The 16,622-nt window shown below is 41.5% G+C and overlaps 10 protein-coding genes across 10 annotated transcripts; 5 read left to right on the forward strand and 5 right to left on the reverse strand.

The window, feature by feature from the left end:
• Positions 1-21: 21 nt before the first annotated feature.
• NESG_00010 (uncharacterized protein) lies at positions 22-2,877 on the reverse strand (the record flags this gene model as incomplete). Its single annotated transcript, XM_053047671.1, has 1 exon — positions 22-2,877. One exon carries the CDS (start codon positions 2,875-2,877, stop codon positions 22-24), a length of 2,856 nt encoding a protein of 951 aa, XP_052905496.1.
• An 830-nt stretch (positions 2,878-3,707) lies between these two features.
• NESG_00011 (uncharacterized protein) lies at positions 3,708-4,496 on the reverse strand (the record flags this gene model as incomplete). Its single annotated transcript, XM_053047672.1, has 1 exon — positions 3,708-4,496. One exon carries the CDS (start codon positions 4,494-4,496, stop codon positions 3,708-3,710), a length of 789 nt encoding a protein of 262 aa, XP_052905497.1.
• Positions 4,497-5,374: 878 nt separating this feature from the next.
• NESG_00012 (uncharacterized protein) lies at positions 5,375-6,427 on the forward strand (the record flags this gene model as incomplete). Its single annotated transcript, XM_053047673.1, has 1 exon — positions 5,375-6,427. One exon carries the CDS (start codon positions 5,375-5,377, stop codon positions 6,425-6,427), a length of 1,053 nt encoding a protein of 350 aa, XP_052905498.1.
• Positions 6,428-7,584: 1,157 nt separating this feature from the next.
• On the reverse strand, positions 7,585-7,962 carry NESG_00013 (uncharacterized protein; the record flags this gene model as incomplete). Its single annotated transcript, XM_053047674.1, has 1 exon — positions 7,585-7,962. One exon carries the CDS (start codon positions 7,960-7,962, stop codon positions 7,585-7,587), a length of 378 nt encoding a protein of 125 aa, XP_052905499.1.
• Positions 7,963-8,187: 225 nt separating this feature from the next.
• Positions 8,188-9,834, forward strand: NESG_00014 (uncharacterized protein; the record flags this gene model as incomplete). Its single annotated transcript, XM_053047675.1, has 1 exon — positions 8,188-9,834. One exon carries the CDS (start codon positions 8,188-8,190, stop codon positions 9,832-9,834), a length of 1,647 nt encoding a protein of 548 aa, XP_052905500.1.
• A 1,101-nt stretch (positions 9,835-10,935) lies between these two features.
• Positions 10,936-11,919, forward strand: NESG_00015 (uncharacterized protein; the record flags this gene model as incomplete). Its single annotated transcript, XM_053047676.1, has 1 exon — positions 10,936-11,919. One exon carries the CDS (start codon positions 10,936-10,938, stop codon positions 11,917-11,919), a length of 984 nt encoding a protein of 327 aa, XP_052905501.1.
• A 909-nt stretch (positions 11,920-12,828) lies between these two features.
• Positions 12,829-13,494, reverse strand: NESG_00016 (uncharacterized protein; the record flags this gene model as incomplete). Its single annotated transcript, XM_053047677.1, has 1 exon — positions 12,829-13,494. The coding sequence occupies one exon, from the start codon at positions 13,492-13,494 to the stop codon at positions 12,829-12,831; it is 666 nt and encodes a 221-aa protein (XP_052905502.1).
• Positions 13,495-13,519: 25 nt separating this feature from the next.
• NESG_00017 (uncharacterized protein) lies at positions 13,520-14,131 on the forward strand (the record flags this gene model as incomplete). Its single annotated transcript, XM_053047678.1, has 1 exon — positions 13,520-14,131. One exon carries the CDS (start codon positions 13,520-13,522, stop codon positions 14,129-14,131), a length of 612 nt encoding a protein of 203 aa, XP_052905503.1.
• A 263-nt stretch (positions 14,132-14,394) lies between these two features.
• NESG_00018 (uncharacterized protein) lies at positions 14,395-15,561 on the forward strand (the record flags this gene model as incomplete). Its single annotated transcript, XM_053047679.1, has 1 exon — positions 14,395-15,561. One exon carries the CDS (start codon positions 14,395-14,397, stop codon positions 15,559-15,561), a length of 1,167 nt encoding a protein of 388 aa, XP_052905504.1.
• Positions 15,562-15,595: 34 nt separating this feature from the next.
• Positions 15,596-16,249, reverse strand: NESG_00019 (uncharacterized protein; the record flags this gene model as incomplete). The annotated part of the gene is made up of 1 exon (XM_053047680.1): positions 15,596-16,249. One exon carries the CDS (start codon positions 16,247-16,249, stop codon positions 15,596-15,598), a length of 654 nt encoding a protein of 217 aa, XP_052905505.1.
• Positions 16,250-16,622: the final 373 nt, after the last annotated feature.

A 16,622-nucleotide genomic window follows, 5' to 3' on the forward strand; every position in this document is an offset into this window, starting at 1 on the left:
ATAAACGTGCATGCCATAAAACTACCAGTCGTGCACCTGAACATGGTTATTTGTGTGTGCAGTTGCCTTATGAATGCTTTCAATTTTTTGCGTGTACAGACTAAGTATTATATTGAACTTAGCAAAGTTTTCTGGCAGGTGCAGGAACCTTAGTCTTTGTTTTAGAGAAAGAAAGCATGCAACTCTTTCGTTTAGCAGCATAAGAGACACTGTTGGCACGTTGCACAGCACACCTACTTCCGGTACGACTATTATCCCGAAGCACTCAGTTAGAATGTTTGTGTAGCTTTCTTCCTTTTTCTCGCTGAGTGTGCTGATTATTGTTATTAGAAGGTTATTACTGCGCCGAATTATGTTGTGTGCACCGCTTCCCCTTTTTATTTTTGCCATAGCCTCCAAAATGGAATAAATATACTTTGCGGATCTGCCAGAGCGGGTTAAGCAGATAAGTATCTTCATGCGCCACACACTGGGGAGACATATTAGAATGCGTTCTATGTATCCTGAAATACCCGCCTCGTTGGCTGATATGAGCAGCAGTAGTATGCGATTCATAGTCTCTGGCGAATCTATCTCGGTAATGTATGCAAGAACTCGGGAAACCTCAACACAGTCCATCTTCGAGTAGATGGCTGGGTCAATCTTTATGTGCGGGAAGTATTTATACGCTTTTGCAAGCAGAATAAGCGTAGCAAGGCCGCTGTGCATGAGATCTATGTCGACCACCCGAGGCGCTATCATGTTTGAAAGGAAGCGAATTATATAGTGCGGGCTGCGAAGATTTAGATCGAACGCAAGTACTAGAAGGCATCTGACCAGGTCCAATATGTACAACTCGTCCTCTGTCTGCATAGCAAGCAGGAAACAGTTCATGCTTGAGTTTCTTTTCCGCCCTGCAAAAGACGAGCCGAGCTTAATGTACTCCATCACAGTATGGCTTGCTTCGTGTGTGTGCAGTGACAGCTCTATGGTGTGCCGAAGCATGAACTGTATAAAAGCGTTGCCTTGAAGACAGGGAAACTTTTGAAGAGACGCCAAGCTTTCGTTTGTGGACATGTCTGGCAGGATATTTCTAGCTAGCATGATCTTTATTCCTGTAAACAGGGGGAAGATCTCAAAACATATAGACTCTTCCACTGCAGCGCTTTTGTACGTCATACATACTATTCCAAAAATGTCAACCCGCCCCCTTTCTGTAATTACAGGAGAGAAAAATCCACACTTGATTGACAGAGTTTTGAATGAGTGGCCTCGCACAGAGAGCGACCTAAACAGCGTTTCTATGTAAGTCTGTATCTCTTGGGTTAGATGGGGGTCGAGCATATTTTCCTCTAAATAGTTGCGGTCTTTAATGGCTGCCTCTATTTTGTCAATGTTTTCCTTTTCTTTGTGGTATATGCCTGCCACTTCAGTAACCACGCGGAGAAGATTCAGAAGGCCTGTGTCAAGGCGGTTTCTATTTTGGCTGATGTAGCAGATGCTCGGGTTGTCCAGGTCAGCAACCACTCTATTCCACGCATTATACGTCCCCAGCGCGGCTTCTTTGAACATGTGTCTGTGCACGCGAAAAAATCTTACAAGATCAGCAGAGGGCGCCTCTAGGTGGTCTGTTGCATACATCTGGTTCTCCTGGTCATATGCAAAGCAGCAGAACATCGCAAGTGCTGTAGCCTCCATACAGTTGATGTAGCTTTTTTCAGAGTTGTTGTCAGTGCATCCCATGGAAAAGGCAGAACATGCTCTTTCGATCTCACTAAGCTGCGCTTTGCAGATAGACTCCAGGCTTTTTACAGATCGAATGTAGCAGGACTGTCCCTGCATTGGCTTTATCTGCTCATTTAGAAAAAAAGGAAGTAGCTTCTCCTTGTTCAAGTAGAACAGGATCTGCGCTGCTATTTCTATGTACTCCACACCAGCAGAGACATGGCTGCAGGGCGCAAAGTATTTGTGAAACAGCTGCTCCGCCTTAGAAGACAGTCTCTTATCCGCGCACGCCATGTACTCACACAGTATGGCATGCACAGACTCAAAAAAGGACTGCATACCATACACCGTGTCGATGTACTCATATATGTACATCTGTATAAGAAAGCCTGGTGTGTTCAAAAACATCCCTAGCTTAAAGTCGCTGTACAGCTTTGGCTCAATCACATGCCCCTCTTTCTTTAGAATTCTGTTTTCTCCATTTTGTATGAAAAATCTAATGACTTCAGCCACCTCATTTGTATAGCCCTCTTTTAAGGGGGTTTGTGCTTCTTCCCTTTCTTTTTCGCTCTCACACTCTCTTCCCATGCTAATTGAAAAGTGCGGGCTGATCTCCTCCATCTTTCTTAGAATGAGATGTGTGCTCTCTGCGCTCTTTTCAATTAACATCTGCACAGGCATTCCTTCGGTTAGAAGAAGTAGAGAGGCTAGAATCCTGTATTTATGCTCGCTCACTCTACTACTGTTGATAAATGCAAAAAAAGAGTCCTTGCTGCTCGTGTGTATAGATAAGTGTCCGTCCACAGAAGGAAACATTCTGAGAAGAGTTGTAAAGTACTCTCTTGTGTACTCAAGCATTTCGCCCGTCTGATATAGCTCAGAATGCACCCTGTCTTCTGTGTTTTCTTTGGTGCATGCATATCCTGGGCTGGCACCCCCATCCTCTGAAAGTACTAGAGCACATCTATGCATGTCTATCTCAGGAGAAAAAAATCGCTTGTTGTGCATAATCCCATTGACTCTGTACATGTATGCATGCAGCTGGTTCAGAGGGCCCTCTGGGTTAATAACTACCTCTTCTTGGTTTTCACTGCGAATTATGTACCTCTGCAGGCTTAGTAGCTCACGAAATCTTAGACCTTGTTCTGTGTGCCTGCGCTCTACACTTCCCATGCTTTTAGATGCCTGGGCGTGTGTTTTTATTAAATAATTTAAATTTCTGCTTATCTTTATGATTCACACTGGTTTATTTCGGGCTATATCTTTTTGATCCAAAGTAGGGTTTTTAATTAGACATGCATTGCAAAATAGCACTGCTCGCAGAAAGTGCAGCACCTTGTGTTCTAGATTGTACTTTCGGTTATATATCTGTTTCTGCTTTTATGCCTTTATACAGGCTGCTTTATAATATATTTGGTCAGATGCTCTCTTATTTCTGTCTAGCTTCTTTTGTTTTTTAAATATGTTTTGCAAAAGTAAAGTGTACGCATTGTATACTAATATATTGGTTTATGAAGAATTTGCATGTTAGAAATATAAAAACACTACAAAATACAAGAAGAAGAATATAAAAAGAAAAAGCAAGAAAACAAAAAGGCATTTACCAAACACACTCTGAGCGAGAAAGAGCACATGCATTGGCATTTGCACTGCCTTTAAAAAGTAATCCGACAATTCACTTTATATAACAAAAGATTAAGCCAGGCGGTATACTCTGCAGGAGCCAGATACACTAGTTGCAGTGTGTGCAACATACCAATACAAAAACACCAATTACAGGAGAGCGGATACCAGTAATCACATAGAACATCTTTTGTATTTTTATCCACCAAATCAATATAAAGCTACACTTCTTTCTAGCAAGGAAGTAGAAAAATAAAAAGCATAGGAAAATAACAAGGAAGATGGTTTATTTTGGCATAAGTAGTAGAGTAAGGAATAAAAGAGCCTTTAAAGCATGTCTGAGCAGTATACATCTGTTTTACACACTTAAAACACTGCTTCTATTTTATTGCGCCTTTTAGCTTGATGATAAAGTCTAAAATAGTCTGTCCGAATATTATTACTACTACTGAACATACTATTGCAAGCAAAACAAGAAATGCGGTTTTGAGCCACCGCCTTCTCTTCCGGCGCACTATTGAAGTTTCTATTTGCGTGTTTACCCCAATTGTGGCATTTCGATTATAGAAGCTTTTTGCAGCAGCCCCCTCTATCTCAAAAGACGCGCTGCTTATGATCTCATTTAGCTCAATAAAAGTTGTGTTGAGATCATTGAGAGAGGCAAGAATGTTTTGGATGTTTTTACCAGTATCAGATCGATCTGCATGTGGAGAAGCACCTGCATCGTTGTCATCGCTATTTTCTAGCATATGCTCGTCTGAATCTTCTTTTCTTCCCCTAGAAATAATACTGCTATGCGCTGTCTCCTTTTCGTCAATTGCCTTTAAGAAGGATGACTTTGCATCTAGGAACTTCTTGGACTGGTCTTTCAGCTGCGTGTAGAGCACCACAATATGCCACTCCATATTGGTATGCAATGTAGCGCTCTGGAAGTACTTGCCTTTGGTCTCCTCTATGGCGGTCTTGATCTCGCTGCATCTTGTGTGGAATGCCAGGCTGTGCATCTTGAACTTATCTATAATGTCCTGCTGGAGGGCATGGTCTAGCCCGCTTTCCAGATACCGAGACTTCAATGCATTTACTGCATCTGTCCTTGTTGAAAGAAGCTGAATCTCCTTTGTTCTCTCCTTCACACATGAAAGAAACTCTATGAATTGTGAGCTTGTCATTTAGTAAAAGTTTTGCAAATTAGCACTTTGGCTACTAAATAGCAAACAAGGCTATAAAAAGAAAATAGATGAAAAGTGAAAAAAGGGGGTTTAATATATACACTAAAATATGTGTTTCTAGATGGATGTATAGAAAAGACTTTTGTTAAAGCGCTGGATGTAAATATTTGGGCAGCTGCTGGCAAGATACTTGGCTAGAGTATGTAAAAATACTTATATGCATATAAAAGTAGCTACTATGTACTGTATTTATTTAAATATACTTTGCAAATAATTATAAAAATATCCTGTCATATGGGGATATGTAGTCTGTTTTTATAAAATAGGTTTGGCATGGCCTATTTACGCTTATTTATTAGTAGTGCAGAGCGCAGCTTGGCATATTGCTGTTAAGTGATTTTCATGCGGCAGATTCACTTTACAATGCGCACTAGATAAAATAGAGAATATGCCAGACTACACTGTACTATTCATAGGCAGTAGAATAGATTGCAAGCTGTCTGTAGCGTTATAAAGAAGCATTACATATACGTTTATTCTTTGCCAAGGCTATCTAAACATAAACAAAGAGGAAGCACCAAAGGACATACAGAAAAAAGTGACTATGCAGTATGCAAATTTAAATATGTCATTTAGGGATCATTCCAGATTATATAATGAGATTTAAATGCATAGAAGGCCTAGTGCAGTAGAAAGCAGCCTGGAGAATAGAGAAGCCAGAAGAAGTCTGTGTGTAGTTTCGAAAGAACGCGCTGTTTAGAGGGAATAAAGACAGGCAGTGATTGTTTATAAGCAGAGAATTATATATTAGTTCATACTTCAAGTCTTTTTCTATGTTTATTTAATAATTATTTTTATAGATTAAATATATTCGGGTTATGTATTCTATGCTTACAGCAGTATTGCTGTTCTTTCAGATAATCGACTGTAGACATATTTGGAATGGCAGCCCATTAGAGGAAAAGGTCATTATAACAGTGAAAACCGAAAAAGTAGAAGAAGATGGGTCAGTTACTAGAAATAGTAAACAGCAAAATGCATATTGCAGCAAAAGCACATACTATGTGGACCTTAAAAACCCAATTAAAAAGGCGCTATTCCTTTGGGACGAGCCAATTGAGGTGTTTCTTACAGATGCCCTCCTCAAAGTACCGCATGTGCAGGAGCTTTCATCTTTTAATGTCGGCGCGCAGACGGATGGCTTTTCTTACCCACTAAACTATTTGAGTGTGCAATATGCAAGAAATGTACTGTTCAATGAAGCGCCTGTAACAAAAAAAGCGCTGCTTTCCTTAGAAAAGAATTACATCATAATGGCGGATTACGATGAAAGTATCAAAAGGACTATACTTTTTCTGAAAAAAATTGACTACAAAGGGTTTGTTGGTGTAGTATACACAGAAGAGGAACAGCTGGAGGAGCTGATAGAGTTCAGCTACTATCTAGTGGGCGGGCCTGTTGTGCTTGGAATATTTAACAATGTGGACCTGGACTGCTACAAGGCATTGCTTGCAGATGAAAAGGATAGCAGGACAATAAAGCAGCATGTACCAAACATATACATAGAAATAAGCCCAGGCATGCACTATCATGAGCCCTTGGCGCCAGTAACCATTCTTATTCTTATATGCTTTTTGACTATTATAATTGGGATTATGTACCTGTTTATCAGCAGGCACACAGTGGAGGATACAGCGCCTAAAACAGTTGCAATGCCGGACCTACATCTAATTCCCTCCATGCCATATAATAGCATACCAAGCGCGGACTCCATACTGGGGAAGGAGTGCATCATATGCTTTGAAGAATTCACGCCAGAGACCTTCTGCAGAATTCTTCCATGCAGGCACATATATCACATGGAGTGCGTGGATGCCTGGCTGCGGAGCTACTCCAACAGATGCCCATACTGCCAGAGTGTAGTCAAGTAGCTGCAGCCATCCATAAATGTAGCATGAATTATGCATATAATGTGCATGTAAATAGCCAAAGAACTAAGTTGTGCAAAGGCCAGAACAAGATGAGCAGCATCTTCTCTCCATTATGCATTATTAGAACATGCCAGAGATGCGCCTGCGCACCATGTCTAGTACCGCTGAAGCGTGTTTCTTGGATGGAGGATACTGGTTTAGATTGAAGTGCAAGATGCACTCTCTCTTTTTCTAAAATCTTTATAAAAATCGCTTCAAATTTGCCTTGCGCCTAGCTTAGCACTGTGTAAAACCAAAGAGTAAAAGTAGTAAATATATAAAAATTTCACTACACATGCAATAAATAATACAAATTTAATAAAATTCGGGTTACTTTATATGAGGGCCTACCGAATAACCCGAATGTTTAGCAAGCAGAGCAGCATTGCACCATGCTCTAAACACGCATTTCTTCCTTGCTGTTATAATGCATGAAAAGTGCTACACGCAGAGGTATGATAGACAGCGTATACAGAATAATATATGAGCCGTGTATGTTTATTAGGTATAACCCGAATTAAAGTGAGCACAAGTCTATTAAAAAAGTAGCTACTAGAGGATATACAGTGCTTGCAGGCTATTGGCTTAGAGAATGTAGGCATAATTAGAATGAAGCTATGCTCTGGTAACGAATTAATTTCAGCTCTAATAGACACAGAGTGTATCATTTGGATTGTTGTTGTTTATAAAAGATCTGCAAGATATCACTGTGATCTCACACAGTGCATGCGATCTATTAGACAAATTATTAATTGTCTAAGACTCGCAAGGGAGCTAAACAAAAGCTATGCTAAAAATTATGCATAGGAAGTTAATATCCGTAGTTTGGACTGCCCTTTTCAAGAGATAGCAAATAGAATGTGGGCAAAAGGTATTCTCTAATAAAATACTACTATAAATATTCGCTTTTTATTAAGATGCACATGCTTTGAAATATATGCAGTACTGCATGCTGCACTTAGCATATAATTCAGCCAAAAAACGCTGTGAGTGCAGACACACATGCGATTTCAAACAGTGTCAGATTCATCGCCCATAGTGTGTTGGTGGTCTGTATATAAGCGCAGGCAGCACCCATTTATATCTAGCGGTGTGTGCAGTTGCAGAAAGGACAGTCTCTAAATAAAACTATAGTTTGGACATGAGTCTGTGTTTCTTGGGGGCTCTAGAAGAAGGCACTTTGCACAGAGAAGAATCGACACATCTGCATCAACAGGATGATCACAGAATATGCACAGATTTGCATAAGCATCTACATCAATGGGCTTCTCCAGGGTGGGAAGAGTGCGCACGGAAACCACTGTTTCAACCTTCTCGGGAGTGCACTCCATTGTTTGTATAAGATTCACAATTCGCACAACACGCTCGCCCTCTTTGTTAGTATACACAGTAACAGAGTCTGCAGTCTCGCTTTCTTCCTGGGGAAGCAGCTCTTTCCTCAATGCATCGGTGTTTTCACAGCTCTCTTCTAGGAGTTTGTCTTGCGATTCTTTCATTTGGTGCTGCAATAATTGCTAGATAAGAATATCATCTGGATTCTAATTAATTTTTTTCATATGTCTAAATACAACAAAATGGAAGATCAATGTCCAAAAGAGGCCAATTATTTTAAGTATTCTTGGCAGGGTATTTTCTGTACTAACTAAATGGCTGTGCAGAAAGCACCCCCATGAATAGTCTTTCTCTATTTAATTGCACTTTTTATTTCGATAAAAATATCCATGGCGCATGCAGAAAGAGAGGTAGTGGACCTTCTGAAAGAGTCTATTGAGAGCAAAATCAACGCAAAAACAACATGGAACTCCACGCTAATTGATGAGTTTTCCAATGTGGAAAAGTTTAAGGAAAAAGAAACAAACAACATGAACTTCCAGCATGCAAGCATTATTCTGGATGGGTGCATGAAGGTGTACAGCACGCGTGTTGATAGCGTGGTGGACGAGGCAGACAAGCTAATGGACTCTGTTGGGAGGGCAAAGGAGCCTGAGAAGCAAAGGGCCCGGGCAAAGGCACACCCCACAATAGAGTCCAATCCAGACGCAATTCTTATTAAGCCACGCATAGAGTCGCTGGACGATGAAATACTGGAGCACTTAGCAAGGGAGTTCAAGGAAGGAGACACCCGAGGGCTTCTCATGCACCTCCTCAAGTGGAGTGATGGTGAAGGGTTTTGCGTCATGCGCCTTCCAGGCGAGAAGAGCAAGCAGGAGGCAGGCAGCAAAATAGAGAGCACAGCTGCCAGCAGTCTGCAGACACACACGCTAGACTTTAACGCGCTTCGCCAGTCACTCTATCTTGGAGAGAGTAGAAAGCACATAAGCCCCATGTTTTCAACATTCACTCCAGACAAGTCTGTGGAAGAGCTGGTGCTTCCCACGTATGCATACCACATAAGCTACGATGTGGACCCTTTGGAGTACGGATATAAAGAGGGCGGGAATGCCTTTGCAGGGTATCTTCCGTACATGGAGGGGGCATCTGGTGAGGAGAGCGGAGGCTATGCAAGCGCAGACCCAGAAGAAGGGGAGGAAGTGTGTGCGAAGGAAAAAGAGGTTGAGCAGTTCCGGCCAAGCCGAGAGGAGCTCCACCTTGTGTACACGCCCTTTGGGTATGCGAAGGGGTGGGCAGGGCCTGCGCACTGGAAGGTGCACTCGCGAAGAAAGCACAGAGAGAAGGAAAAAGGCGATGTAAAGGAAAGAAAAAAGGCAGCAATTGACTTCCTTACAGACACACACCTTCCTATTTCAACGCTTTTTGAGAAGGGAGAGGGCATTGTAATGACGCCGCAGCAGATTTCAGAGAGGCGAAAGAACTGCAACACGCTTCCGCCTGACCACAACATAGGAATAGAGGACCTGTACAGGATGTTTGTCTACCCAGGGTCGCTCTATGCAACTGAAAAGCTTCTGGGTGCTCCAGAGAAGGAAGTAAATATACCGCATTCTTCGCCGTCTCTGTATGAAGTGCCAGAGACAGCATATGCAGAGCAGGAGGATGCAGAGTTTGCCCATACAGATGCACCAGCAGGCATCGCAAGCTACACAGAAGATGCGCCGGTGCACACGCAAGAGGAAGGGTTTTCCGGAGCAACCACCCTCCTATCGCGCAGACTTCTCCAGAGCGCTCTTCGAAAGGCGCGCAGAAATGACATAGTAAAGATAAAGGAAAATATGTGGAGCAGAATAGAGCAGGGAGAGAAAAAGGTTGAAGAGATGTACAGTACAATGCAGGAGCAAAAGGTTTCAGTGCAGTTCTATCTTGTGTCGCTGCTGCACTTGGCAAATGAGAAAAACCTGCGCATTAACTCTCTCACAGCAGAGCCGCTTCCAGGCATTTCTGACCTGGCACTTGACACCTCTTTAGTATAGCTATGCAGTGGGTGCGCATAATGAAAATATCCCTTTGCCGAGCTGCTCTGCACAAAAAGCTGTAGTGTTTTTGCAATGTGCTGAGCTATGCAGATACTTTAGTGCGCAGTATGCTATCAAGGGGATTTTTCTTTGCATGTCCCCTCAAGGGGTAGTTGAATATGCGCAAAGAATCACTGTACTCAGAGTGTATCACTATAATCATGGGATAAACAAATTAAATTTCTTTCAGAAATACAGAAAAAGTTGATTACCCAATAAAAAATCCTAGATTACTAAAACGCACAGCAGACCAATTGTATTGTTTATTGTTTTGATTTTTTAAAAAAACCAACTGGTTTACTCTGGGTTTTAGTGATCAAAATAAGTATAAAATGCAAGCAGTGCGTAGAAAGTATAATGAAGTTCGCAACAGTAGTTTTATCAGTAACAGTTCTTTTATCTATTCTCTCCACCATAAAGGCAAACCACTGCAATGGCAGATCTTGCCACAGCAGCAACATGTGCAACTGCCCATCCTGCAAATGCCCATGCTGCTAAACAGAGCAATAGTGAATTAAGCATCTACACTATTTTAAATAAAGTATAAATGGGTATATTGTGTGAATATTTGTCTTCTGCTTGTTTCTGGAATATCTTATAGAGCATGGCTAGCCCACTTATAATTCATTACTGCGTACACCAGCACATAAATAGTTGAAATAGAAATACAGTTAAAATCGCATAAAGTCTTTACAAACACATAGGCTTTCGTATTAGTTTAGTGTATTTATGCCTCTGCAGTCTCTGAAATAGCAAGTGCCACAATAATTAATCGAGTGCATTAATCTTTAGTGAGTTTATTTTTCCAAATAGTTCAGCTGCAAGGCTATACTTGTATAACTACAACACTTGGATTTTTTCGGGTTATTCGGGTTACTGAAAGTGCATGAATTTCAGCTGATTTCTGGTTTGGGCCTCCTTTAGGGTATATTTATTAGGCCACTGCAATAATATTCGGGTTATAACTATAATATTAAGGTGGCTCAGAGCCTATTATTTAGAGCTGCAGCAAATTAGGGAAATATTTTGCATTTAACCGCAAATATTTTTTTAGTTCCTATGCATAGTTTGAAAACGTGCGTAGCGATTTATCCACCAATGCTTGATCTATTTGTGAAGATTCCAGAAAACGTTTTAATAGAAAACGGAGTGGCACTTGATGAGATAGTGGCATACTCAGAAGAAAAACACTCAAAACTGCATACACACATAATGAAAATCGTTGCAAGCAACGTAAACGCATTTGATTCACGGGCAGGTGGTGCTACATTCAACACACAGAAAATTCTCTCTGCAAGAATGGAGTGCTACTTCTTCGGAGTCATAGGAGATGATATATATGGAGAGATGATAGTGTCCAAGATGCAGAACACCCAGGTAAAAATACAGTTAGATAAAAGCAAAGAATTCAAAACACCGTGGGCATACGTGTTTATTAACGGCGACAAAAGGGCAAACATTGCATTCCAGGAAAGCAAGCTGTGCTACTCAAAAGATGCGTTGGACTCCATAAAGAGCCAGGTGAACAGAAATACTGTATTCTACTTTGTTTCTTTTATGTGCATGCTCCCGAATATAGTAAAAGATGCCATGGAGCTCTATAAAGACAAAGAGACAATTGGGTTCTGCAGTGTGGTAAATCTATCCTCAAAAGAGATTGTGTGCAAGTTCAGGACAGATATTATAAATATAATAAAAGTTTCTGACTTTATTATAGGTAATAGGCTGGAGTACTACGCTCTGGCAGAGGTGGACACGGAGGAGTCTCTTATTAAATGGCTAGAAGGGCTTAACGTGGCATACGCTATTACAGACGGAGCAGATGAGGTTATTGGAAAGACTCCAAATGGACCGCTGAGAAGGATTTCACCGCGGACAGTTTCTGAAGAAGCATTTACAAATGGAGCAGGAGACTCCTTTGCAGCAGGATTCATTGGGGCAATGAAGGATAAGGAGTATAAAAACATTACAGACATCCTTCCTCTGCTTCAAAGCGGAGTTGATGCATCATACAACCATATAACAAGCCATAAGAGTGGATAATTGCTAATTCTCTTACAGATACTGCACGATCCTTCTGATAGGGCCATACTACACGGCAATCAAATAAAAGTTGATTTGACGGTCTACTAATTGAATTTATAGCTGTTATGCAAAAGACGCGTCTTTTAGCACATCTATTCTGTGAGAAATGGCTGTAATGATAATACATTGCTATGCAATGGTATTTTAAACAGATCTTCTGCAAGACCTAAATATATACCCTTCAATACAAAAATAAGAGTGCGCGTAAGACAGAGCAAATAGCGTCGTAAAGAAGAAAATGTACAGGAACAGATACATGTTACATTTAGAGAGCAGCATTCATTTGCGATAATTCGAGATATAACCTGAATATGTATGCGGCAGTATTATGTACCTCTATTTTCAAGTGCAGATAATAAGATGTTTACAATGTGTCTATAAATATATTCAGTCTTTCTTAGCTTTTCTAAAGTGGTACAGCTTCTTAAGTCTGCTTCTAAATTAAAATTAAACTCCTAAAGTAGACATATTAGTTAGGGGATATCCTTTTCAGACGCTTTTCGCTCTGTCTAAAACTATCGATTAAAGAGGCGTATAGATAGGCACTGTGCGAGATCCGTTATAATTCAGTAAAAACACGCAAATTCATTCTGCCATAGAGAAATTAAGTAAAGGAAAAGTGGAAAGTTAGAATAGGTTCTATAACTGCACAGCTCATGCACACAGCGTCTGAAAGCAGCGAACTCGCATGCAAAAGACACATATTATCCTTCCAAGAAGGCTTACATCGATTTTTCAGAACATTTCATGCAGTAGAATTCGGGGTTTTCGGGTTTTTGCATTGGTATAACATATAGAAAGAGACTACTTAACTGGCAGGATTTATTTAATAGTAGCCAGTGCACATTGTGTATTTACTATGTAGGGCTAGAGATGCGCAAGCTCTAAAATACTCCGGACATCAGAGCAAAAGCGGAGGCAGTCTAGAATAAGCCCACTTGACAAAAGGCTTCTGTCCTTTGGACTTCCGCAAAACTGCTTTATTGGCAGAGTGTTTGTGTGCTGTCCAAACTTATAGTCCAGCACAACAACCGACGAAAGGTCTGTTGACACCTTGTCCAAATCCAGCAGCAGCCTGTCGTCTGCATAGTCGCAGTCATTTCGGTAGAGGCACTTTTCAAAGACGGGATGTTTTCGCTCCAGATAGCTTGCCACCCCGTCTGCAAACTCCTTTTCCTTAGTGGTGTACAAAATGATTGTGTACCACCGCGACACCATCCGAAGGAACTCTTCCAGCATAGGGCGGAAGACCACAAAGTGCGTGCACATCTTATTGTTTATTTTGTACTGCACTATGTGATCAACCCTGCGTTTGGGCGGATTCAAGGAGGAGCAGAGAATAATGCCCTCCAGCCCCAGAACAAGATACCTCTTCTTAGCCAAATTTGTCTCGTAGTTGTTGAGAAAGCTCCAAATGCTTAGGGACTTAATGTATTTCCGCACGCGATGCACACTCACAAGAATGTCCCATCGGGTGCTTTTCTCCGCTTCTCCCTCTGCCTGGCTGCCTCTTTCATAGCTTTTGTCTTTCATATTGTTTGCATTTTTTAGTTTGGAAATGAAATTCATAAACATCGCGATTCTCTTTGCAGGGCTTGTGCACTCTAGAATGCTTCTCAACATCAAGGACATAGCTGTTCCCTTCGTAATCCAGCGAGGCGTGATAGACAACCAGATATGCAAGGGGCAGTTCAAGCTGGAGACAGAAACTGCAGGCTCTGTCAATGCTACAATATACTCAGAGGACATGAAAAGAGTCTTCACCAAGGACAACTTGAAGTACAACGAAGAGGTGCACTTCTCATTCAATACAACGAATGGGCAGACATACACCATTCGGATCGAGCAGGCTGATGAAATCCCAGAGAAAAACATAAAGATAGAGTATGAGTTTACGTCGCAGTACAACACATTCAACAAAAACATTGCTAAGTATGAAGTGATTGACCCTGCTCTGACAGAAATGACCAAGTTTGAGAAGCTTCTCTACGAGCTATCCCTCCAGACATCGTACAGACAGAGAGAAACAGCTGCGTTCTCAGACAGCATTAATGAAATTGTTGTGTCGATTCTTTGTATAAATCTGATAATGTTCATTGCATTTGCTGGAATACTAGCGTACCAGACAATTTCCTTTAAGGACTTCCTAAAGAAGAAGAAGCTGATATAACCTGAATAAATGCATATTGTGTTATTTCTCTTTTACATATATATTATAGAGCGTGTGTAATGTTTTTATGCGCACGCCTGCTATTTCTGCTGCAACTAAGCAGGGAAAGCTTTTCTCTTTCTTCTACATACATGGCTAGCACCAAATTCGAGTTATTCGGGCTAGCTCGGGCTATTCGGGTTATATCGGGGTAGGCACTCTGGAAATACAAATAGCCACTCTGATCAAATGAGTGTCTAGTATGCATACGCATTGTTTGTTTAATGGTATGGTGTGTTGAAACGGAAAAATATCTGGAGTTCAAGAAAGAAAGAGTATGCACGTTCCTTGCCCGAAATAACATTGGGATACCCACGCATGTAATACAGAAGATTCAGCTAAAGAAGGGCTCATATGTCTCCGACGAGATCCTGCATCTCAGCTCACAGCTTGACCCAGAGATAGGATGCAAGTACATTCTAACTCGGCCAGAGTGCACTCTCTATATATACATTAACTTGTATGCCCAGTCCTTTCTCAAGAGCGAGAAAAGAAAGATAGTCTTTCTAGCTGCAAACAATCTATCTGTGCACCATGTTCTCAAGTCCTTGGAAAAATACTTTCCTGCCTTTCCGTACTTTAGCGAGTTTGCTCTGTACTACCGTGTTCGGACCCCAGAATCGACCTTTCTGAAGAAGGCAGAGATGCACGAAAGTGCCTCAGATGTAGGCCCAGTGCTCTACCTCCAGCCTTCACACCCGCTGAACCTCTCGCGAAAGTTCCCTGCGCTGTTCTCAAGCGAGTTTTACCAGCTGAAGGCTATAAACAGCAGCACGGTGTTTGCAAAAAAGTACATTGTAGGGGTTTTCGGGCACTTTCTGTTCGCGTACAAAAAAGGCACAGACGGCACCCTGGGGTATACCCTGGAGATAACAAGTGATCTTGTATCGTATAAGCAGACTGTGGGAACAAAGGTTTTTGCAGTGATTGAGCATAACGGAACGCGGTGGTCGCTCTATAATAAAAGCACAGAAGCTGTGGAGAGCCTTCTGTACTGTGTTAGCCATGCTCCACGAAGTCTTCCCAGAGACACAGACATAGACACAGAAATAGATGAAGACTGGGGACAGAAGTGCGATGCTGTACGAGAGATTGTCTCCTACAATATCTCATCATCCTCCTTTCCGCAGGCAGCTGTGCTCTTCCCGCAGAGCATTCCCAGAATAAAGGATGAAGTGACAGAAAGTCAGTCGCCCCAGGCTCTTGTGCAGAAGCTGCAGTCACACATACAAAGAAGTATATGGGATAATGTGAACATCGAGTTTTTGGTCTATTTATTGAATATGCAGGGCCTGCCACTTGCCTTAGAAATACACGAAGAAATACGGGAGTACTCCATGCACAGAAAGCGCATTCTGAAAAAAATCAAAGAGATTGAGAAGTCTCTGTGATCAAGCGTATGTCCCGGCGTGTCTGTAAAGAGCGCTAATCTCGGGCGCATGCATGTACTGAGTAGAGAAGCTCTTTCATCTTTGGAGACAGCCTTCTGGTGCTTCCCTCGGAGTATGCTCTGTCTGCAATTTCCTGCGACACTCCGTCTCTCTTAAGTATGGGAGCAACGTGCTTGATGAAGAAGTTTGTGAAGTATGTGTCTGCATGCTTGATGAGATATGCCAGCAAGTACTCTGTTTCCTGCTCAGATAAGGACTCTTTGCTCTCAATAACTGCCTGCATAACGGGCCAATCAAACTCTGCATCTGGCCCCTTTGCAATAAATGTCTCTATCTGTGCGCCGGAGTGCTCTATTCTTTTTTTTATGAGCTTTCTGAGAAGCACAACAAACTTTTCCTTTAGGCGAATGTCTAGCTTTGCCCAGTTCTCCCTCAGCCGCTCCATCAGATGTGCATAGAACGTGCATCTGTCCTCTCTTTTCTCAATTGTGCTAAGAACAAACTCCCCCCATTTCTCCTGCTTTTGGAACTTTGGAAGACCCCAGTAGTTATTGAAAAGAGCTTTAGTCACCTGCACAAACTCCTCGTCACTTGCTAGAGCAACTGCTTCGATGGAGGAAAGGGCTGCTTCATCAAACTCAAATTCTTCAGCCAGCTCTATCCGCTTAACGACTTCGGTCACTGTCATTAAAAAAATGTAAATCTTCTATTTGCATATATACACTATGAGAGAGTAAAAGCCTGCAGAGACTGTTTTCTATTGCAAACTAATTTGAAAATCAGGCAGCAAGAAAGATAACTATAACGCGCTTAAAAAAGCATGCATACTTGGAAATAGAGCTCTATGCACAGTATCACACATCAATTGTTTCGGGTTATATCGGATAGAAGCAGAATATAGCTATAGAAGTTATGATCATGCACTGTTAGAAACAAAATAACCCGAAGAATAAATGGATATTTGCATATTTAACATATTATAGTGCACTGATGCAAACAGAAGGGGTACAGACATATATGAATATACACTTACTGTAGTATTTATGTCTTCATTCAGTACT

This window comes from Nematocida ausubeli, assembly GCF_000738915.1.
Source record: "Nematocida ausubeli strain ERTm6 chromosome Unknown supercont2.1, whole genome shotgun sequence".
NCBI classification, from domain to species: domain Eukaryota; kingdom Fungi; phylum Microsporidia; genus Nematocida; species Nematocida ausubeli.